We start from the raw sequence: 24,578 nt of genomic DNA, 5'->3' as shown, positions 1-24,578 counted from the left end.
CGTGGACCTGGCCTGCAGGTGGCAGCCCTCCTGCTCCAGCGCCAATGCCAAGGCTCTACCGGGAACGTGGTCAGGTGGCGTGGACCTGGCCTGCAGGTGGCAGCCCTCCTGCTCCAGCAGCCACTGCCCTGGGATGAGCTGTAGTCACTCTTTCCAGTTCACAGACTTATAAAAAGAGAAAGGAAGAAAGAAAGAAAGAGAAAGAGAGAGAGAGAGAGAGAGAGAGAGAAGGAGGCCAGTAGAGAAAGAGACAAGCATACAGAGAGAGATGGGGTCAGGGGGAGACAGAACAGAAAGAGAAAGTAGTTTTAGACAAGAACCTCGACCGAAATTGAGTAAACCTGTGATGGGTGCTCAGCCAGACACAGAGACCAGTCACCCTCTCGCCTGTCTTGGGATCCCATGCATCTGTGGAAATTAGAGCCAGGCTTCTGTGCTGCAGCTCAGAGCACAGCGCGGACAGGGCTCCGAGGCTGGCCCTCTGGTCGGGTTCTGCACACACTGCTGCTGTTCCCTGAAGTATGCGGAGGAACCCTCGGGATGGCCGAGGACCCCGCCATCTCCTTTCCCAAACACTCCCGGCCCCTACCCACCCCAACCATCCTGCGGCACCGGGAAGTCCCCCGTCTCTGCACAGACCCTCTGCCTTCGCCACCTACCCACGCTCCTCACTGCCTGCCCACAGCCCTCACTGCCCACCTTGTAGGCTCTCTGGCCCAGCGGAGGAGACCTTTATATAGGAAGCCTCAGATCCCAGGAGATTTGCCTCAGAATCTCACCATGTGCTCTCCAGACTCCCAGCATTATGACAAAGTCATGCAATTCCTGTCCATACAGTCGCTCTTGAACTCATCACACTGAGAGTCACATTCATAACAAACACTTCATGATGTCTCCCTGACTGTCCTGACATGAAACTTGTTTATAACCTCCCTACATATGCACTATTTGAAACAACACGTATAAAGCAACTTTCAATGAAAAGTATGTTTATGTAACCGTGCTGAGCCACAGCAACAGACGTGCGCAGAATAAAGTGTTCAGTGCCTGCTTCTGGGGACCGTGACCATGGCTGGAAAGCTTCAGATCCGACCCACGGGCATCACAGTGACTGTGCCAGGGCCACCAACATGCTGCCAACCCTGGTGGCATTTTTGGAAATGGCAAAAAATTGCTGGAGAAGTGCCAAACAAAAAAGTTCCATCTTCCCTGGATTTACCTGGGAAGTCATTCCTGAATAAGCTCATCTTCCAGTTACAAAGAAGACTTGGTTTCACATACAAACCTTTTTTAAGTTCAAGGCCAGGTGATTATGGAGTGGAGAGGAAGACAGGCTTTGGGAAGCACGCGGGGCATGAGCTGGGTCATCCTCGGGTGGGACTGCTCTGTGGTTTCCTGAAAACTAGCATTGCCGGGCTCTCTGGATGCTGGTAATGCTCCCCTTACTATGTGAGTGTGGAAGCTGCACCAGATGGATTCCCAGGGTGGCTCCAGAGGGCACCCCTTTTAGATCCATCATTTACTGTGAAAACCTGAGGCACAAGAGCCCAGCTGACTCACTGCCATTTCTAACACCAGGGCTGGCATGCTTGGTGTGCATTTAACACACATGTGCACACATACACACACATGCACACACACACACATACATATGCACACACAAATGCACACCTGCACACACATATGCACAACATACATATGCACACACACATTACACATACGCACACGTGCACACACAAATGCATGCATATACGCACATACATGGGAATATATACATGCACGCACATACACACATAGTCATGCATGCACACCCACATACGTGCACACATATATGCACATTACCCATACACACATACAAATGCACACACACAAGGCTTGAAAGAATGCAGAGGCATTTTTCTGCAGGAATGCACAGCAATGGATTCTGTTCTTCCTCAGTTCCAATGCCTGAAAGAGAATGTGATTATAGAATCTTGGCCCCTTTCACCTGGGCTTTGCAGCTTGGAAGAAAGAAAAGCTATATCAATTTGTGCAGTGTTGAACTACCCCTAAAGCAAGTAGCAGGAGACGTCAAAATGTATGCTGATGTCACCCTTATGAAAACGCCTTTTTGTGAGAAATTATGAACATTGCCCATCACTAAGTGCAGGGAGGTAATTAGGGTAATTGATTGCTGTTAAACTGCAAATTGGATTTGCAGAGGCTGGTAGCTGTCATTAAAAGACATTTATTCCCTCGGTCACTGAAGGCTGTAAAGCCACTTGCATATCCAAGTGTGCACTTGGCCACCCTGCGCTGTGGGCCACCGGGTTAGAACACTGTAGCGTAACGGAGGGAGATTTGTTTGCTGAGGCATGCTGGCATGTTAGTATTGCTCTTCTGTTCTTTTGATAGTCTCCAGACATATGCTGGAGAATGGGAATTGGGTACTTGAATTCATGATTCGAAATTGACTCTGGTTGACGTTCTTTCTGTATTGAAATTTCTTCTGTCAAAGACTCCGAAATTGGCTTCCTAAATCAGAAACAGAAACATACATACAAGCTGGGCTCATTTGTTAGTTAATTCTCAGGCTGCTGAAAAATCTTTACTTTGTTTTTTATGGAAGCATGTTTTTAATTCACACAAAAAATCCCGTAAACCTGCCAAAGTAAATCTCTTCTTTGATGGAAGACAGGCTGCTCTTCCATCTGCCGCCGGCCAGCCTCAGCCTCCCGTCCCGAACCCAGCTCTTTACGCGCCCCGGAGAGAGTGACGGTGTGAGCGTCCCCGTGTCCAGGAGCTGGGTGGCCAGGCCTTCCTCTGCCCCATTGCCTCTGCTTGTACCTTCTGCTGGTCCAACTCAGACAAACGGGAACCAGACCTCACCCCAGGACCTTCCCTGATCCTCGCCCCATTGGCAGACAGCATCCTTCAGCCCATGTCCCCTTCATGCTGGCTTCTCCACCCTGATGATGCTGTCACTCATTTCATTTCACGTCCATCTCCTCTACTGAATTGTAACCTCACGGAGGACTGTGGCTTGTCTTAAATTAAAAATAAGGGTGTTTATTACAAAAATCATATAGGGTTCATGTACACAATTTGGAAAGTATAAAGAAAAATCATTGAAAAGCCTGTAGCCCCCATCTCCTGGCGATAGCCCCTGTTTCACATCTTCTGGCCGTTTCTGCACAAAACACAGTTACATCTCTAAAAAGCGTAAAAACATCGGGTGGACGCTGTGCTGTAAAAATTGCTTTTCCCCGTCATGAATGTCTTTCCACAGCTAAATACGTACTCTGCAATGGGATTTTGGGTAGTGGGGTGGGCATCCTGTGGTTGTAATAGGTATGGTAAGCCATCCCCTGTGACAGCACGTTGTCATCGTTTCTCCTAATGAAGAACTCCCCAGTCCCTGGCCCTGGCTCGCACCGTCTTGGGGAACCTTCATGGAAAGAAAGTTGCCCAGTCTCAGGACGTGACCAGTCCGAAGGCCTCCAGGAATCTCCAGAAAGACTGGACGCTTCACTGCCCACCACCTGGTTTGAAGACACGAAGATAACAACTGTCAAATGCCCAAAGATGGGAATTCTTGATTCTTCGTGAGTCACTTTTTTCAGTGCTCAAATTCCTCACTGTCAGGAAATGTGAAACCAAAATTCACGTGGACAAAATTTGACAAAACATGGGCAAATTTACACCTATTTCCTTAATTGGTGATTTCTTGCTGAGAGAATCTGCTCTGGCTGAGGCCGCAGGCCTCTCTCCTACCCACCGACAGCTTCCGCAGCTCTGCAGTGTCATCTGTGGGACTTTCACCTTGACCAAGTCATTGATACCTGATATGGTTTGTGTCCCCACCGAAATTTCATCTTGAATTGCAGCTCCCATAGTCCCCATATGTCATGAGAGAGCTCCAGTGGGCAGTGATTGAATCATGGGGGTGGGTCTTTCCCATGCTGTTTTCGCAGTAGTGAAGTCTCATGAGAGCTGGTGGTTTTATAAAGGGTAGTTCTCCTGCACACGCCGTCTTGCCTGCCACCGTGGAAGACATGGCTTTGCTCCTTATTCACCTTCTGCCACGATTATGAGGCCTCCCAGCCATGTGAAACTGTGAGTGCATTAAACCTCTTTCCTTTATAAATTACCCAGTCTCGGGTATGTCTTTATTAGCAGCATGAGAACAGATGAATACAATACTCCCAATGCCCTCTCAACATGGTCCGTATGCCTCTGTGAACCCGTGCACACCTGGGCACAAGGCACCAGGTCATGAAGGCTTTAGAAGAACCCAGCTGGAGAGGACTGCAAACACCTCCTGTCCAGCTCACAGTTGCAGGTCGGGATCCTCTTCCTGAGCCTCCAGGCCTTTTGGATTCAGGATGGAAGGAGAACCTGGAACTTTCCATCCTGTCCAGTCCTCTCTTCCTTACACTGTGCGTGCTGCTGGGGTGTCACCGTGAGATGCCGTGTGTCTGGGCTGCCTTGGGGGTGCTACAGCTGTGATCCACCTGCACCCTTACCCACAAGAGCCTGCGGGGCTGGGTGGTGTTTGGATCTCTGCACCTCTCTGCCGTGGAACTGTGTGGTATTGGGGTGTCTGTGCCTCTCTGCTGCAGGACTGTGTGGTGTTGGGGTGTCTGCACCTCTCTGCTGTGGGACTGTGAGGTGTTGGGGTGTCTGCACCTCTCTGCCATGCAACTGTGTGGTGTTGGGGTGTCTGCACCTCTCTGCCGTGCAACTGTGTGGTGTTCAGGTGTCTGCGCCTCTGTGCTGCAGGACTGTGTGGTGTTGGGGTGTCTGCGCCTTGCTGCTTCAGGGCTGGGTGGTGTTTGGGTGTCTGAGCCTTGCTGCTTCAGGGCTGGGTGGTGTTTGGGACCCCTTTTGCCACACGAGGTCCATGGTGAGCAGAGCTCCTGCTCCTCAGACTGGAAGTGCAGGATGTATGAGTGACAGAAACGAGCACGGCTTTCCCTCTCCCCTGGCTCCTGTCCTGGCTGCAGTGTGGAAGATGGTGGATCTGCCGGGCCTTCGCGCCGTTTAGGAATGAACGCGGGGGCCTTCGGGCCTTCGCGCCGTCTAGGAATGAACGCGGGGGCCTTCGGGCCTTCGCGCCGTCTAGGAATGAACGCGGGGGCCTTTGGCCTTCGGGCCTTCGCGCCGTCTAGGAATTAACGCGGTGGCCTTTACCAGCCGCCACATGGTCCCTGCTGTTAGCACTATCAGCTGGCTCCCAGCCAATATGGACACTGGAAAGATAGAAGGTTCCTTTTATGATGACATAAAGAATTTACCTCAGTATCTAAATATTTTACAGTGGGAGGAAAAATACCCCATCTGAAGACTTTAAATATGGAAATTTTTTATTTTCTTTCTCTGTAAACAGCATTTGGGGAGATTCTCTTCTCCAGCATGAAGAACATTCTGCGTTAGTTCCTTCCTTGACTACAGACTGCGGGAAATGATATAGTTGCTATGGAATACTTTGGCGTTGTCTACCCTCAGCGATCGCATGCTGTGTTCTTTTGCCTTTGTAAATGTGAATTTTTCCTATGGAGTCAACTTTATCCAGAGCCTCTGGGGAGCTGTTCAAAGCTAATGAACCATGCGGAAAAGAACCCATGTCCTGAGCTGCACGGAGCAGCTCCCGCAGCACAAACCATTGTGTTCAGGTTCCGTGACTCTTTGTTCATTGCAGAGCTGGGTTTCCAGTGTCACAGATGGTGATGGAAGAAGAATATTGGCCCACATTCTCGTCTTCATGGTTTACCCTCCCCTCAGAGAGACATTAAACACACACACACACAGCAGGCAGCCTGTGGGGCGGTTGTGGGTGACACAGAATGCACGTGTGTTCAGTTCTGGACCAGTCAGATACACAGCACAGAGAAGGCTCAGCCCCAGGCCAGGCAGGTATAAAATACGCTCTGAACATGGAAGACATGTATATGCACTGGTGCCCTACTGTGTACCAGGCAGGTGTGTTACATGTGTGCATGCTCAGCTCTGAACCACGTGGACATATTGTATGTACGTTCTCAGCTCTGTACAAGGCAGATATATAGCATGTGCGTTGGCCCAGTTCTGTGCCAGGCAGCTACATAACATGCACAGTTGCTCAGTTTGCTACCATGCAGATATATAACATGCATGTTGTTGAGTTCTGCACCACACATATATATAACATGCACAGTTGCTCAGGTCTGCACCAGTCAGACATATCACATGCATGGGTGCTCAGCTCTGTGCCTCACAGATATATAGCATGCATAAGTGCTGAGTTATACACCAGGCAGATACATGATATGCATGGGTGCTTAGCTCTGTGCCACACAGATATATAGCATGCATAAGTGCTGAGTTATACACCAGGCAGATACATGATATGCATGGGTGCTTAGCTCTGTGCCATACAGATATATAGCATGCACAAGTGCTGAGTTGTACACCAGGCAGATATATAACATGCATGGGTGCTTAGCTCTGTACCTCACAGATATATAGCATGCATAAGTGCTGAGTTGTACACCAGGCAGATATATAACATGCATGGGTGCTCAGCTCTGTGCCTCACAGATATATAGCATGCACAAGTGCTGAGTTGTACACCAGGCAGATATATAACATGCATGGGTGCTTAGCTCTGTGCCACACAGATATATAGCATGCACAAGTGCAGAGTTATACACCAGGCAGATATATAACATGCATGGGTGCTCAGCTCTGTGCCTCACAGATATATAGCATGCATAAGTGCTGAGTTATACACCAGGCAGATATATAACATGCATGGGTGCTTAGCTCTGTACCTCACAGATTTATAGCATGCATAAGTGCTGAGTTATACACCAGGCAGATATATACCATGCATGGGTGCTTAGCTCTGTGCCACACAGATATATAGCATGCACAAGTGCTGAGTTATACACCAGGCAGATATATAACATGCATAGGTGCTTAGCTCTGTGCCACACAGATATATAGCATGCACAAGTGCTGAGTTATACACCAGGCAGATACATGATATGCATGGGTGCTTAGCTCTGTACCTCACAGATATATAGCAATACACCAGGCAGATATATAACATGCATGGGTGCTTAGCTCTGTGCCACACAGATTTATAGCATGCATAAGTGCTGAGTTATACACCAGGCAGATATATACCATGCATGGGTGCTTAGCTCTGTACCTCACAGATATATAGCATGCATAAGTGCTGAGTTATACACCAGGCAGATATATAACATGCATGGGTGCTCAGCTCTGCACAGCACAGATGTACAACAGGCATGGGTGCTGGATTCTGCACCAGGCAGATATATACCATGCACAAGTGCTGGGTTCTGCACCACACAGATATATAACATGCACGGGTGCTGAGTTCTGCACCAGGCATGTACATACCATGCACGGGTGCCGGGTTCTGCACCAGGCAGGTATATACCATGAACGGGTGCTGAGTTCTGCACCAGGCAGATCTATACCATGCACGGGTGCTCGGCTGTATGTCAGGTGGCCTATGACATGGCTGTGCAGATCCTTTTCCAGCTATGAGCACGGAGATCTTGCATGTGTGGCATAACTCGGCTTCTGGAGTTAAAACCACACTGCTTTATTTCCTTGCAATTGAGGTATAAATGGACACTAAGATAGGCATTTTCTCCCTTGTTTTCCTATTTTTCTTCCTTTTCTTCTTCTCTGTTCAGTTTCTCAAGCTTCAATTTCCTCTTACGCCAGAGGGAAATGAAACTGAATTGTAGCCAGGGGCTCGTCCCAGCCGCTGAGATTGCAGGTGTCCTTTCTTGCTTTTCTCACGTTCTCACTTCATCCATGATGTTTCCCTGCCACGTTTATAATGAAGAAAACCAGCAGTGTCATCTTCACATCATTTCAGGGTGTGCGTTGTCATACATCTGACTTTAAATGATAAATGACTGTAGAGATCTATGTCTTTATGGAATTGGAGAGGATTTGTTTCCGAAAGGAAACTGGTGCCACTGTTCTCCATGAGAACGTTGACGCATGTCCATGTCTGTCTGCTCCTAGGTGCCTCAGGATGAGTGGGGAGGGTACCCCACCGGTGGCAAAGATGAGGAGATTCCCTGCAGGAGAATGAGAAGTGGGAGCTACATTAAAGCCATGGGGGACGAGGAGAGTGGAGAGTCAGACTCCAGCCCCAAGACGTCACCAAAGTCGGCGATCCGACCGGAGCCACTGCTGAAGTCCATCGGGCAGAGACCGCTCGGAGAGCACCAGACGTAAGTGGGACCAGCGCCTTCCCGATCCAAGCACTGCCCCGTCTCCGAGCTCCCTCTCCAAAACCGCTTCACCGTGAGCTAGTGCCACCCATGCAAACTGCATTCCCGAGCTGAAAATACTAGACCCCATGGCCATCAGTTTTCAAGTTTGTTTTTTTTTTTAGAACAACCAGAGCTTTGGTCACTTATTAATTACATGGTAATCGGTGACGTCTGGCTGGGTGACTTCCGCTTCAAACTTTAAAGCCAGACTGAGCCATCGTACCTTTCTGATCATTCGAATTACTCCAAGGACGAGCGTGGGTCTCCATCTGCATGAATGTGTGTGCGTGGCTGTGTGTTTGAAGGTCTTTGTGGGTAAAAATCATTAACGGGAATTTTGTTGTTGACTGTAACTTTATAACTGCATTTCTAGGCAACACGTTTTTGTAGAGGAGTGAGGAAGTGGACTAGCTTTATAAATAGAACACCCTACACTTTACATATTTGTTCAAAATGTATTGTTAATAAATTTGACAATTTCCAAAATATAGACAGATAAAACTCTTGGGAAATCAGCCATTCCTACGAACTATGAAAATATGACTGTTACAACAGCCATGCTGCTGTGTATCCTGAGTCCCACAGGTTATCTGGGTGGAAATGTCAAGAACCACCTGGAAGCTCCCCTGCTGCCCACGGCTGGCTGTGAGGTCCTGTGCACGTGGATGGCCAGGGTGTAACAGCTTCTCAATCTTGGCCAGTATCGCATAAGCATTATTAATTATGACCCACAAGTCAGACAGGGAGCCCCGGGCCGTGACATCATCCCTCTGTCATTCCTTTCCATGGGATAACACCAGGGAATGGAGCTTTCAGTCCAGATGGAGGCAAGCAAGGGCCAGCCAAGGGCCTGTTCTGTGTATAAAGTTTTATTGGAAAGCAGCCCGCTCTCTGGTTGCCATATTGCTGTGGCTGCCTCCCAGATTCAGGCAGGGCTGAGCAGGTGTGCGGCACCCTGACAGCTGGCACACTCTGGAACAGTCACATCTGGCCCTTCACCAAAAGCGGGAGCCTACCCCCTAGAATCTAACAGAGCCAGGGCACGTTAGTGAGTAGTCATAGGTGGCACAGGTTTAACTTACAAGTGTCAAGTGAAGTGTTCTCTAAATGTGTGAGACAGGACTCCTAACCCATTCTGGTAGCTCTGGGCTTGTCTCCCTTCAGACCTGCGTGTACACTGAGGGGTCTGCCCTAGAACATTAGGGTAAGCAGTGCACAGGAGAGCCTCACCCCTGTACAGAGCAGGACCAGGCTCCTGAAGAGGGAAATCAGATTTTATAACAACACTGCTTCATATTGAACACCGACTCTGTGGGATCACTCAGGTGCGATCAGAAAATGGAAAGTTTCTGCATCGCCAGATTCTAGCATACAAGGGGGTAACGTGAGACAGGAGAGTGATGAACTAGGCATAGCGCTGGCACTAGTCACAAGACTTCTGGTATACCAGGAGCAGTAACCATCCCAGCTCCTGGCCGCTCTGTGCTGCTGTGTGTAAATGCAGCTGTCAGCATACCTGCTGAAGCAGGTGTCGTGACCCAAGCCTTGAACATGAAGAGCCATGCCTCAGTGCGTCATGAAGCTACCAGAAGTCAACTCTAGGTCTCTCGGTTTTATGCAGCTAAACCACACTGCCCCCTATGCCCAGAGGCAGCAGAAACTTCCCTCGGTGATGAGTCAGGTGTGGCCTTCCCACCAGAGCCTCAGTATCCATCCAGCAAGAGTGTTTATTCAACAGTTAGTTGGCATTTCCATTTTATTATGACCCCATCTCTACTAAAAATACAAACATTAGCTTGCGTGGTGACACACACCTGTAATCCCAGTGATTCAGGAGGCCGCGGCAGGAAAATCACATGAATCCAGGAGGTGGAGGTTGTGGTGAGCCAAGATTGTGCCATTGCACTCCAGCCTGGGTGACAGAGCAAGACTGCATCTCAAAAAAAAAAGAAAAAAAAAAAATTAAAGCAAGTAAATTCCGCGGGACATCCAATGAGAAGCTTATGAGGAGAGATGGATGCCGAAAGGCAGCCGTGCTGGAGGCTGCAGCCTGGTGTCCCTGCAGCAGGGACAGTGTCGGGAGCAGCCTGGGCCAGGGGTTCCGGGAGCAGGGACGGGTGTCAAGAGCGCCCAAGGCCGGCGGGGTGAGAGGAGCCTGCAGAACTGAAGAGTTTCTGCAGCAGGAACAGGTGAGAGGAGGCTGCAGGACCAAGGAAGGGCAGCAGCCTGGGACTCCCCCGGGGCACACATGGCCTGCTGGGCAGTGGGTGGCACTCAGCGCAGACAGCACTGACCTTCCTCCTCAACCTGCCCTTGGCTCCTCGGGTCCTGAGACGCCACCCGGTGCCTCCGAGGTGCCATTGGCACCACTGCAGATGCTCACAGCTGCCGGCGGCAAGGTGCAGAAGTCTGCATTAACTTACTCTGACAACATTTGCCGGTAAATTACATAAACAGACCACCCTTATCCTGCATTTATTTTATACCCAAAGGCTGCTTCAAACAAAATTGGTGATTCTATAATTGTATTTTAAACAGAATTCAAAGTAATTGGATACAGTGCACTGAGTGTTTTTCTCTTTTTTGCACCAAAGAACTTCCCAGCAGGAGCTGATTGAAAAAATCTTTGAAGTAGCTGAGCGATTCAGATAAAAATGAGAACGAATGCTCGCTTATCTCCGTGAGGCTTTTATTCTCCTTTTGGTGTGCAGGAGCAACTTCTAGTCACCTGAGCAATATTAAGAATGCAAATATGATGGGAAGATGGACTTCTAATTGTACTTGGTTTTAATTTGCTGGGTGTGGGCTCCGGTTCTTATCTGAAATGATCAGGCACACAAAGGCCCCGGGAAGTTCTGGGCCCCTCCGTTCACTCTGCCGTCCCGTGAGATGGTCAGTGGTCCCTCCGTTCACTCTGCCGTCCCGTGAGATGGTCAGTGGCCCCTCGTTCGCTCTGCCATCCCATGAGATGGTCAGCGGTCCCTCCGTTCACTCTGCCGTCCCGTGAGATGGTCAGCGGCCCCTCGTTCGCTCTGCCATCCCGTGAGATGGTCAGCGGTCCCTCCGTTCACTCTGCCGTCCCGTGAGACGGTCAGCGGTCCCTCCGTTCGCTCTGCCGTCCCGTGAGACGGTCAGCAGTCCCTCCGTTCGCTCTGCCGTCCCGTGAGATGGTCAGCGGTCCCTCCGTTCGCTCTGCCGTCCCGTGAGACGGTCAGCGGTCCCTCCGTTCCCTCTGCCGTCCCGTGAGACGGACAGCGGTCCCTCCATTCGCTCTGCCGTCCCGTGAGATGGACAGTGGTCCCTCGGTTCGCTCTGTTGTCCCGTGAGATGGTCAGTGGTCCCTCCGTTCGCTCTGCCGTCCTGTGAGATGGTCAGTGGCCCCTCCGTTCACTCTGCAGTCCTGGTCCCTCCGTTCGCTCTGCCATCCCGTGAGATGGTCAGTGGTCCCTCTGTTCGCTCTGCCGTCCTGTGAGATGGTCAGTGGTCCCTCCGTTCGCTCTGCAGTCCCGTGAGATGGTCAGTGGTCCCTCCCTTTGCTCTGCCGTCCTGTGAGATGGACAGTGGTCCCTCCGTTCGCTCTGTTGTCCTGTGAGATGGTCAGTGGTCCCTCCGTTCGCTCTGCCATCCCATGAGATGGTCAGTGGTCCCTCCCTTTGCTCTGCCGTCCTGTGAGATGGTCAGTGGTCCCTCTGTTCGCTCTGCCGTCCCGTGAGATGGTCAGTGGTCCCTCCATTCGCTCTGCCGTCCCGTGAGATGGTCAGTGGTCCCTCCCTTCGCTCTGCCGTCCCGTGAGATGGACAGTGGTTCCTCCGTTCACTCTGCCGTCCTGTGAGATGGACTGTGTCCACAGTGCTTTTTTGACTCTGCCTGATGTGGGACTGGAAGAAGTTTGGGTCTTTAGTGGCTGTTATCCACCCTCCTTCTGAACCACAGAACAGAGCCCTCCTTCTGCAAAGACTGCAGTAACTCTACTTCAGAATGTTCCCCCTCTTGGAATAATGCCAAATTATTCTGTTATAAACTGCTTTATCTTCCTGCTATAAAACTGAGAAAAAATCCATTTTCTCATTCATCACTTAGTATGCACATCCTAACTATACATATAAGTACTTTCCCTTATACCCTGCTGTGTTCTCTAAAACTGTGCATGATAATAGAAAGTCTTTCACTCTCAAAAACACAGATAAGCAGAAATCGCCTCCCACCTGTCTTGTGCCCTGGTGTATGGGTTCTCGGCCTTGTGTCCCCAGTCAGAAAGGTCATATCCTGGGCCTAATGGCCCCGTTGTCCGTGGGCCAGACCCTGCCCATGCACAGAGCACCACTTAGAATTATTATCAACTAATTGAAATGCAAATTCCATGTCCTGCTGAATCCAATTCACTGCATTTCTAAATTAGCTTATGTATTTGGTTTTGAGATACTGGACTTGCTTATATATTAACATTTGAAATACTTGAATAACCAGTTCAATTCTGATTGTGATGAAAGGTAGACCAAATTATTTCATTTGGGGGCCTTTGCTTTTTTTTTCTGCTTAGTTCAATTAAAAAGTCAAGGCTCTAATAATTTTAAGTATCTCTGAGTTATTTTCTAGTGAAGGTAGCACTTTATATTTATAAAGAAAGAAGAGCTTATTTTGAAGATACTTCATATCATATATAAAGATAAATTCTGATGGATTAAACATAAAAATTATATATGTATATATATACAGACACACACGTATGTATGTGTGTATATGTACAGACACATATGTATATGAGTATTCTATTCTCTTGGGGTGGAGAAGAGGTATCTAGGCATGATTCCATGGGGGTGGAATTATAAATAAACCACTTTAAATTAGTAAATTTAAACACTTATTTATGATAAAAGCCAACAAACTAAAAGTGCTATCACCAAAGCAGATTAATAATAACCAGGTTAAGTGGGGGCACTGAGGAAGCCCCCCAGCACCGCGCTACCGCCCTAAGCAAAAGGCAGCTCTGGAGGAGGTAAAGTCTGTGCTGCCAGGCAAGAAGCCCCAGAGCAGCAGGATTCGGCCAGCTGTGCGCCTGACCCAGCCGTCTCACCGCCCTCCTGTGCGCCTGACCCAGCGGTCTCACCGCCCTCCTGTGCGCCTGACCCAGCGGTCTCAACGCCCTCCTGTGCGCCTGACCCAGCCGTCTCACCGCCCTCCTGTGCGCCTGACCCAGCGGTCTCACCGCCCTCCTGTGCGCCTGACCCAGCTGTCTCACCGCCCTCCCCTGCACCTGACCCAGCGGTCTCAACGCCCTTCTGTGTGACTGACCCAACAACCTCACTGCCTCCCTCTGCGCCTGGTCTTATGGTCTCACCGCACTCCTGTGTGCCTGACCCGACGACCTCACTGCCTCCCTCTGCGCCTGGTCTGATGGCCTCACCGCATTGCACCGAAAGCCCGATAGAGTAAGAGGCCTGTCCATTTCCCAGCCCTAATATTGTTCACCCCCATTCCCACTGTTGTGTACACGATGAGGAAGATTTCATCAAAACTGGGATACACAATGAAATTAAAGCTCATTCTCAAGACACAGGGCAATCAAGACAAGATTCAGAAATGGCACGGATGTTCCCACAGACTCTCAGAGAAAACGTTGAAGTGACTGGGGTTATATGGTCTATCTGCGCACAGTGGGCCTGACCAAATGGGAAGCAGCGGAGAGGGGAGAACTCTAAGGAAGAGGCAGAGGAAAGACCACAGATGGGATTCGTGGTTTCAGAAATAAAGAAGAATTTTGCGGATGACTCATCCGTAGGCTCCACATAAGGAAGGAATCAGTGACCTTGAAGAGAACTCCATGGACGTTACCCAGCCGAGGCTCAGAGAGAGAAAGCGTGGGAGGCAAACGGCAGAAAAGAGCCTGGGGGAGCTCTGGAGCGCTATCCCACGTGCTCACACACACAGAACTCGAACCCCAGCCAGAACAACGAAAGGAGAACGGAACAGAAGACACATGGGAGCACTAACACCAGAGAACTTCTAACATTAACAAGGTACATCACCTCACAGACTGAAGAATCTGAGAAAACCTCAAGACAGATTAATAGTGGAAACAAAACGCCCCACGTGTATACACACTGTAGTCAAACTACCAGAAGTGACGGATGAAGATACAATCTCTTTCAAAAATCCCAGAAAAGTAAAGAGCATTATAAACAGAAGAATAAAGAATTACAGCAAATTTTCCATCATAAACTATTCTGGCCAGCACATAATCAAGTGACGTCTTTAAAATAGGAAAAGACAAATACGTTAGCCCAGAATTCTAGACTGAGAGAAAATATCTTTCATAAAGCAAAGTGAAATAAAGACATCCCTAGCAAAAAAAAAAAAAAAAAATGCTGGGGAAGTTCATTGCCGGCAGGCCAGTGCTGCAAGAAATATGAAGGGAAGTTTTGTTTTGTTTTGTTAGTTTTGTTTTTTGTTTTTCCCAGATGGAATCCTGCTCTGTTGTCCAGGCTGGAGTATGGCGGTACAATCTGGGCTCACTGCAACCTCCACCTCCTGGGTTCAAGTGATTCTCCTGCCTCAGCCTCTTGAGTAGCTGGGATTACAGGTGTGCACCACCACGCCCGGCTAATTTTTGTATTTCGTATTTTTAGTAGGGACAGGGTTTCACCATGTTGGCCAGAGTGGTCTTGAACTCCTGACCTCAAAAATGACTCGCCTGCCGCAGCCTCCCAAGGAAGGAAGTTCTTTAAGCACGGCTGTGAGAGGAGAGCGCGGCAGGACTCAGGCTGTGCATCGAGAAGAAGGCTGTGCCTCTTGGTCGTGATGGCGGCTGTGTGACTGTCCATCTGCCGAAACTCTTACAGCCACGCAGAAAGTGAGACGCACTGACAGATTCGGCATCTGAACCAGAACTGCCCAAAGTGAATCTTATGAAACGATGGATAGTGGAGCATAGAACAGAATCCTGAGAAGTGGTTTCTCCAAGGTGCAAAATACACTGCATTCTGGAACCGGAAGAGAAGGGACATACCTCAGCCTCCTGACACTTCCGTTTTGGGGTATATTTATGAGCAGGCGATTTAAGTGAGGAGATGGCTCCAAGCCTCTTCTCCCTCCTATCTGCCATTGGTTGGGTGCGGTGATCAAATGAGTAACCAAGAGAACACCAGCTGTCAATGGACCCATCTGAGGACAGCTCTGAAGGCGGGCTCGGATACTCCTCCGGCCCATCAGCCTGCCTTGGAAACGCCGTTTGCTCCAGACAGCGTGATACCACGGTGCTGGCACGGATCTCCCAGTGTCCACTGACCCATGGCAGTGGCTGTGCCTCCATAGCCAGGGTGCCTCAGGGCTGCTTTTGAGACCTTGCAGAGTCAGGCCAACATCTGAGTAAGAAGCCTCTTGAAGAAATCAGTCTTTGCGGAATCCATCTAGAAAGAGTAAAGACCCGTCAGAGCCGCTTCCTCTGTTTCTTAGCCCAACACTCCTCACGGTTTTGTGTTTCCTGATGTCGAAACTCCGTTTTGCATCTGGGCTCCCAAAGTCTCCTCCAGGCCACTCAGCTAGCACCTCTCCGACGCCGATCCAAGTCCTGCCCCTCACATCACAGGCTGATCTCACATCTCCGCTTCTGTCTGAGACCCTCCGCGTGCCGGAAAGCCTTGTTCCCTGAGGGTTTCTTCCTCGTCACTCCTTGACTTGAAGTTGGCCGTTTACCATCTCCTCCCCGCCGCCGGTCACCCTTCAATGGCCAGCTCCCAATCGCCTCCCTGGAGTTAGGTCCCCGGCCGCGTATTTCTTCACGGCTCATGCCTGTCTCTACACACGCCTGTTTGCTTTTCCCAAGAGTTCCTACAGCCTCTGAAAGAAGAGCCGTCTCATTTATCATCGCCTTTGCACCTCACCGCCAGGCATCTTGTGTGTGCTCTGCACACACTGAATGAATGGATAAAACCAACTTCTTATGACTCACTTGTCAGGGATTATTGATAATCAACTTAATAAATGAACTGCTGTTAGCAACGCCAGTAAAGTAATCCTGTTTAGAGCCTAAACATAATCAATTTAAAAGATGTGTGTAAAGCTGATTCACATTCACCTGATTTCTTAAACTCCTTTAGGTTATATGAGTCAAAAAAGTAGCGGATGCCAGGCTGCTCGCGATGCCACACACCTGCACCTTGCATTTCTTCAGTTAATAGGAAGCCATATGCTCCTGGCTTTGACTTTCCTCTACCACCCACGAGCTCATGGCTCCACATTTTGCATTTCAGCTGGAGGGAAGTGGAGGGGAGGTTCTGCTGGCAGCCTGTGTTGCTGCCTTGCCAGCACTTGCAGAATGAGCATTTGCACTCTAACCGGTCCAACCCTGGGTTCCCAAGTGCTGACAATATCTCTTCTCTGGATTTGAGGTAAGGACCTGGGGCTCAGAATGGTGCTTGGCCCTTGCCCCTGGGGTCTATGCCTGTCGGGAAAGTAGAACCCACTATGGACCCAGCAGACCCAAGAGGCACCCATGAGGAAGGGCAACGGGACATTATCTGTCCACCTGCCTCGTGGTGGTACCAGTGTCTCACTCTTAGAGCTCTTCATGGATTTTATTGTCTCTCTAGTAAATTCTTAGCTTTTGACCTGATGTCTTCTTCACGTGCATACTAACTCTAATCTTATTCTAATTTTTTTCTGTTAGAAAAAAATGTCCTTCTTAAATTTAAATCAAAAACTTAAGTAAAAGGAAAGACAAATTAAAACTTCCATTTTTTAAATTTCATGCTTTCCTTATTCTTTTCTGTTCTTTCTATATTTCTTATATTTTACTTCAATATCTAGTTTTTAGCCTGCTACACCTGGTATTGTTTTCATAAAGACCTTAGGAGGGAGGCTCCTAAGAGCCTGTGTTCTCTTATTAATACCACTGGCTGGGCAGGGGGGCTCACACCTGTTATCCCTGCACTTTGGGAGGCTGAGGAGGATGGATCACTTGAGGTCAGGAGTTCGAGACCAGCCTGGCCAACATGAAGAAACCGTGTGTCTACTAAAAATACAAAACATTAGTCAGGCGTGGTGGCACATGCCTACAATCCCAGCTACTCAGGAGACTGAGACAGGAGAGTTGCTTGAACCTGGGAGGTGGAAGTTGCAGTGAGCCGAGATTGCTCCACTGCACTCCAGTCTAGGTGACAGAGCGAGAAAAAGAAAATACTCCTTAGGGCTGTCAGCTCACGAGGCTGCAGTGGGTACTTTCACTGCTCAGCCCTTTTATGGAGAACCGCAGCTTAAAAACACGTGATCCACAGAACATGTAAGCGTTTTTTAAGCCAAGTATGCCGTTGCAGGTGCAAACAAGCAACCAGGCTTGGCGAGCTCACCCCCCGGAGAAATCCTAGAGATATGTCTGTGGGAAGCCTGGCGGCCCTGCACCCTCACCACCCGGCCGTGGGCAGTGCCTGGGCAGCACTGCAGCCAGCGCCTCCACACGCTCTCAGCCCATTCGTTAAATGAGTTATCAAATTGATGCTTACACTGTAACATCAGGACTCGTTGTGAAGCGCTAACACAATACGTAATTGCGTGAAGTGGACTGTCACACTGTCTCTGATGTGTCCGTGCCCAGGGTGTCCACTGCCCATCAGTTCACTCCGTCCAGGCATTTTTATGTGCATATAAAAATGTACACTTTTGGACGTGTTCCATGGAAAGATGAGATGTGCACATCACTGTACCATTTCTTTTTTTCTCCAGCTATTTTGTGGGTTTTCTATTGCTATCTTAAGGACTGCCGCAAACTTAGTGGCTTAAAACAAGGTGTTTCTCCTCCGCCAAGTCCTGCGGGTCAGAGCCCAACACGGGTCTCTCTGGGCTGAGGATGAGGTATCAGCAGCCTGCGCCCCTTCCCGGGGCTCTGTGTGGGGAGTGGGTTCCTTGCACATCAGGGTGTTACGGTTGCGGGACCGAAGCCCCATGTTCTTGCTGTCAGCTGAGGTCAGCCCCCCATTTCCAGAGGTCGCCCACAGGCATGTGTTAGCTCTGGCCCCCACTTGCCTCTTCAGAGCCAGCTCCACAGGGTATGGGGTCTCTCTCACTCTGCAGACCCCTCCTGTCTCATGCACATCGATCTCCGACTCGCTCTGCCTTCCTCTGCTGCCTTCAAGGCTCCTGTGATGAGAGGGGGCCTGCCTGGGTCTCAGGAGATTCTCACTTCCCCGGGGTCTGCTGGTTAGCAACCTCAGCTCCACCTGCAGCCTCCATGCCCGCTTGCCGCATATTGTAACCTGTTAGCAGGTGTGGCACCAGCGTGAAAGGTCCTGGGGCTCAGAGTCCCAGCTGCATGGCTGCCACATGCATCCTTCTGTGACGGACGCTAGACCCACACACCCAAGCCCAGATACCACTGGATGCACGCGCTGCAGCCTGACTTTCACATTACTCTTGGGGAACTACCTCTACACGTTTATTACTGCAGAGAGCATTACAAAGAAAATGCTGATTCGTGAATGCGCAGCCACCAGTCTACTTGTTGCCAGGGTATCTCTTCTCCTGGGTAGCATCAGAGGGGAATTTTCTGGGGGCGTGACTGCCTCTGAAGCTGTTATCTTCACCAGTGCCACTAAGGAGATTCCAACTAGAATGGAGGTTTTTCCAAATTGCTTTTTTTTTTTAATGGGTTCATTATACCCATAATCTATGTGTACTTTAACCCCTACCTCTGAAAAGTCAGTGGGAGAAATAAGGACCCCACAGATGCTGGCCCATTGCCTGTTTCCCTAAAAAATAACATGATGCTTTTTTTTTTTTTTAAACAGAGCCTCGCCCTGTCACCCAGGCTAGAGTACAGTGGCAATGGTGCTGCAGCCTCCACCTCCCAGGTTCAAACAATTCTCCTGCCTCAGCCTCCTGAGTAGCTGGATGATAGGCACCTGCCACCACACCCAGCTAATTTTTTGTATCTTTAGTAGAGACAGGGTTCACAACGTTGACCAGGCTGGTCTCGAACTCCTGACCTGGTGATCCACCCGCCTCGGCCTACCAAACTGCTGTAATTACAGGCATGAGCCACGGTGCCCAGCCCAGGATGTGTTCTTTAAAAGATCCTGCTTCTGAAGAACAGCTTGAGAATCTCCTAATTTTCGGCAGCATATTACTGGTCTCTTCGCAGAAATCCATTGCTCGTTCACCTGTAATAAGTATTTAATTTCAGGAAATAACTTTCTTGGAATTTTTTTATAGATTTGCTTCTCAAGGTAAATAACTTTGGCTCTAGTGGTCTGCCAGCTTCAGGGGGACTGTCTTAAAGAAGGAAAATGGTGATCTGGGGCGAGGCCAGAGAGCCTTAGAGGGATCAGATTGTGGAATCGGCTGTCAGTGGATTTATTTCATTTTCAATTGTTTTCTAATTCACCAACTTCTGCTTTTGTTGCTATTTCTTCCTCTTTTCCTTAGACCTATTTGTTGTTTTTTTCTTCATCTGAAAGTATATTTAGTAATAAGAGTATATAAGGCTATGAGTGTTCCTAAGAACAGCTTAGCTACATCACACATATATTGCTAGATAATGCTTTGTAGTCACTATTTTCTAAACACTCAGCAACTTTGGCTTTGATTTACACTTTGACTCAAGGGATGGATGAATGAAATGAAGGAGAGATAGGGTTACTCGTAAGAATATAGCCAGTATTAATTAGTTTTCTTCCTTTAAATTACTTTTTCAAATTTTTATAATGTGTAAAATTATTGAATACCATTCACTTTTTCTTTTCGGCCCCTGCTTTTGGTAGGGAGTTAGGTTTGGAGACATAGATAAAATACCATTAATTTTTTCCATTTCTAATTATATGAAGTCTTAACTTTCCAAACAGTTAAGTCATTCATGATAACGCTCAAAGTTACAAAATGCATTTACTAACTCGTTAGTATACCAGTGAGCTGCTTTTCAGCATTTTCCTCTAACCGAGATATGCCCATTTCTGCCCCATAACCAAGGGCCATACGTAAGTTCATCGCACGACTCCTAACGGAGCACAATAGAAAAAGAAGTTTTCACATTCACACAGTGGAGAGTGTTCAGAACAATCATTCCTTGAATATGAGCCATTCTCTTTACTTTCATAGGCTTCAGAATGTCTAACAGCAGCAGCACAGATATTTCAGCGAAATACTTCGGTGAAAACTCATGCAAGGCTTTCTGCTAATGTATCTTAATCTAATGGCTGTTGAAGGTCTGACCTTCAGGATTCCAGAAAATGTAGTGAATGAAGAGAACAGAGCAGAGAAATGGCCAATCTGTAAGATTTGAAGACACAGTTAAGTACAGTCACACCATTAGCGAACCTAGTGTGAAACTCAGAGCAGCAGTGAGTTTTACAGGCAAGTCATCATATATGGGATTCTCCCAACAGCAACGACAGTGTCTTCAGTGAGCTCATTGTCTTCTTTGGCATATGATACCCAATACACGAATTTATTCATTTATTTATTTCTTAGGATATTTGTATAGAATACTTTTAGAATATTTTTATTTCAGTAAGTAAATATGTATTAAGGGTTGAATAGATAAAATTATTGTCAAGTAAATCACTATGTGTACAGACTGTTAAAACATTAACAGTGTTTGACAGGGTGCCATGGCTCAAGCCTGTAGTCCCAGCAGTTGGGGAGGCTGAGGTGCATGGATCACTTGAGGTTAGCAATTCGAGACCGGTCTGGCCGACATAGTGAAACCCTGTCTCTACTGAAACAAACAAACAAACAAAAAGTTAGCTGAGTGCAATGGCACGTGCCTGTAGTCCCAGCGACTCAGAAGGCTGAGGCAGGAGAATTGCTTGAACCCGGGAGGTGAAGGTTGCAATGAGGCAAGATTACACCACTGCACTCCAGCCTGGGCGCCAGAGTGTGACTTTACCTCAATTTTGGAATGAAATCTGCTTATTCAGAGTCTGCCAGTGTGAACATTAGTCTCTTCTAAAACACACCTTCACATCAGCATCTGTTCGGGTGTTTGACCAAATGCTGTGGTACCATATCCTAGCTGACTTATAAACCATCACACACAGCCATGAAAACTAGTGATTCAGGAAGGCACAGTATCCTCACAGTGCTTATCTCTGGGTTTGTGGATGAATTCTGTTTTCTTTTAAATATTTTCTAAATTTTCTGCAAAAACGTGTAGCATTAAAATAAGAAAAGATATTGAAAAACATCAGTTGCATTGTCTTCTGAGCCCCTAGCAACCTGGAAGAACAGCTTTTCCAATAATAACACTGCATTTAAAAACAAATTATCCTTGTGTTACAGTTACCACAGTAATAAATGTATGATAACAGCTTTATTATACTTTTCAGCTGTATGAGTGGGACAATAATTTTATGTGTGTTTCAAAGCCTCAGAAATGAAATTTATTCGTCATATATTGCCACATTTTGTGTCTCCAAGGTTGTTTTTTTTTTGTTTTTGTTTTTGTTTTTGAGACAGGGTCTTGCTCGGTCGCCCAGGCTGGAGCTCAGTGGTATAATCACAGCTCCCTGCAGCCTCAACTTCCTGGGCTCAAATGATCCTCTCACCTGGGCCTCCCCAGAGCCTGGGACTATAGGCTTGTGCCACCATGCCTAGCTAATTTTTGTATTTTTTTTGTAAAGATGGTGTTTCACCGTGTTGCCCAGGCTGGTCTCAAACTCCTGGACTTGAGCAACCCACCCATCCAAGGCTGTCTTTAAAGAAGATGTACAGTAAGGGAATAGTTAGAGACAGAACCCCTCTCGGGGTGTGGTTGGGGTTTGCGGTTAGCTCCGGGGAACCCCCGCCTTGGTGGAGAGTGAGGAATACGCGTGTGAGCGTCGCTGGGCTAGAAGCTCTCTGAGGTCCCTTCCAGCTCACAAGCACCATTTCCATTTGGGGGTGGACTGTGCCAGTTTCTAGAGGTGACGTAACAAAACACCACACAGAGGGTGCCTCAGAACTTTAGAAATTTACCCTCTCCCGGTTCTGGAGGCCGGAAGCCGGGAATCAAGGCGTGGGCAAGGCCTCGCTCCCTGCATGGCTCTAGGAGAGGCTCTCTCCTGCCTCTTCAGTGCCCTGGCTGCAGCTGCATCTTACCACACTCGGCCTCTGTCCCCCAACTCCTCCCCGGCCTGCACCCCGTCTCCTCTTCTCCTAAGTGCACCTAGGCGCCCACTCCACTGACCTCATCCCAACTCATTCATCTGCATTGACCCTGTTTTCAGTGAGGTCATGTTCTGAGGCACTGGGCGTTGGGATTTCCATTGGCCTTTTCTAACAGGAGACACCATTCGGGCCATGACAGAAGCCGTCACGTAGCCAGGGTAATGAAGTTCGCGTAACATAGCACCCATCTATCTGGTAATTACCAGACACTGTTTCTAACGCTTCTTTTCATCTCTATGTTGGCTTTTCTCTTCTGGAATCTGTGGTCAAACGTAGGATGTCATTTCTCCAGCTTGGTGATTTTGCTACTGACTACTGGGGGCGCAGATTACTCGGCTGAAACCTGGTTTCCCTTCCTCAGTTCTCTCTCCCCAAATCAGTTAGCAGTCGGTTGTGATTCTTCATGAAGAGCGGTAACTTTCACTGACTAAAAGAAGGAGAAATGTGTGTTCCACACACTGAAGTTCCACTTTAATTTCATGAGTAAGTAAGTTTGTAGTTCTAAGAAACTGGTTGCTCAGAATCCTGTTCTGTTCTGTTTGCTTGAAAATTGGAATCCCACGTCTGTGCGCCTGGGCCCTGCTGACAGACATTGCTTCCTCCCATCCCGTTCAGAGGCTCCTTCGGTTCAGAGCAGACGGCCCCTTGCGTCCCTGAGCCCCAACCCTGCGGAAGCCTTCACTCTCTCACCATCATTGTCACTACCAGGGACTGGTGGATCTATATCCCTTAATTAAGCTTTAAGCCACCTTAAAGGAACCGTCTTAAATGGCGTTGGAGGACCAGCAAAAAATAAGTGTGTCTAGTCTTGGGATAATTAAGGAAGCTCCAGGCATGAGGCTGTAAATGGGAACACATCTTATACATTCTTGCCCTTCTGTGCTTGGGACTGATCCCAGTGCTGACAGCTGCAGAACTGGGCGCATGAACCTCAGATGCAGCCCATGAAAACACCAGCCCTTGGCCCTGTCCAGACAGCCCTCATTTCCTTTATCTTTGTCTGTTTTCTTATTCAAAGTCCTGTTCTTCCATTCCCTCCACAAATGCCAAACATGAGTTTCTAGGGTGTTACAGGAAAGGGAGGGCAGAGCGTGGTGGGGGGTCACTCACGCCGCTGCCCTCCCTCTTCCTGATGCTGGCTCCATCATAGCCAGTGGAAAGGAGAATGGAGGAGAAAGAAGGCTCTTGGCTGAGCAAGAAGAAAGGGCCTTCCTCATCTCTGGTCACTGCCTCCCTAAGCCTGAATGTTGGACCGGGCGTTTTTCAGTTCTTTCCAGCATCCTGAGGTGGCCTCCCCAGTCTTTCTTTTCTGACACAGAGAGATGGCTCACCCTCCCCCTTCCTCCCCAACTCCCCCTCCCACTTCTACCTCCACGGTCCACCCTCTAGCCTACTTGGATCCTGTACTCTAGGGCACCTTTCTTTGGGACTCACTGTTGGTCAAATGACCCACATCAGTACTTGGCACGTGTCTACTTGGCCCGCAGGAAATATGCATGCGATTGCTCTACCCAAAGGTGGTGTGCAGCCCAGTTTACACCCCCGCACACCTGCATCTCCCCCAACCCCACATCACACCCAACTGCTTGCTGCATCTCCAGCAAGAGGTCCTCACCCATCCCCAGCAGAGGGAAACCCCGGTTCCATTCGCATGTGTTGACTCTGGAGCCCACACTTGGCCTCGACGTCAATAATTCTACACAAACTAGAAAGCCCAGTTGGAGATGCCCAGAGAAGGAGAACAGCCGAGACCCACAGACTCCCAGGGAAGTCTCTCCTACCTGGAGCAGTGGATGGAAGGGAGCCGAGGGAGGAGGTGGTGTGCAGATGGACCTTGGAAATCCGAGCACGTTTTCCAGGATCTGGCTTCATACCTCCTGCTGCACAGTTCTGCTGGAAGCTGGGGCACCACATGTCCACTCTCATTTATTCCTTCTCCACCATGGCCCTAGATGGGCCCAGACACACAAACAGCTGCCATGGCTGCAGAGCAAGGCTCCCCAGCACACGCCAGCCCTGCCTCACCTAAGGGCAACAGAGCAAGGCTCCCCAGCACACACCTGCACAGCCTCACCTAAGGGCAACAGAGCAAGGCTCCCCAGCACACACCAGCCCGGCCTCACCCATGCCCTGGCACACACCTGCACAGCCTCACCTAAG

General features: G+C 48.9%; 1 protein-coding gene across 1 annotated transcript in view; it reads left to right on the top strand.

The window, feature by feature from the left end:
- Positions 1-24,578, top strand: part of DLGAP2 (DLG associated protein 2) — a 167,618-nt gene that overhangs the window by 54,221 nt on the left and 88,819 nt on the right. Inside the window, exon 3 of the mRNA XM_017501136.2 lies at positions 8,032-8,243. Coding sequence (XP_017356625.2) covers positions 8,032-8,243 — 212 coding nt within the window. The remainder of the gene's footprint in view (positions 1-8,031; positions 8,244-24,578) is intronic.

The sequence above is a fragment of the Cebus imitator genome, unplaced genomic scaffold, assembly GCF_001604975.1.
Source record: "Cebus imitator isolate Cc_AM_T3 unplaced genomic scaffold, Cebus_imitator-1.0 Scaffold279, whole genome shotgun sequence".
Taxonomy (NCBI): domain Eukaryota; kingdom Metazoa; phylum Chordata; class Mammalia; order Primates; family Cebidae; genus Cebus; species Cebus imitator.
The sequence above is the reverse complement of the archived record's forward strand: the minus strand, read 5'-3'. Positions and strand labels throughout refer to the sequence as shown.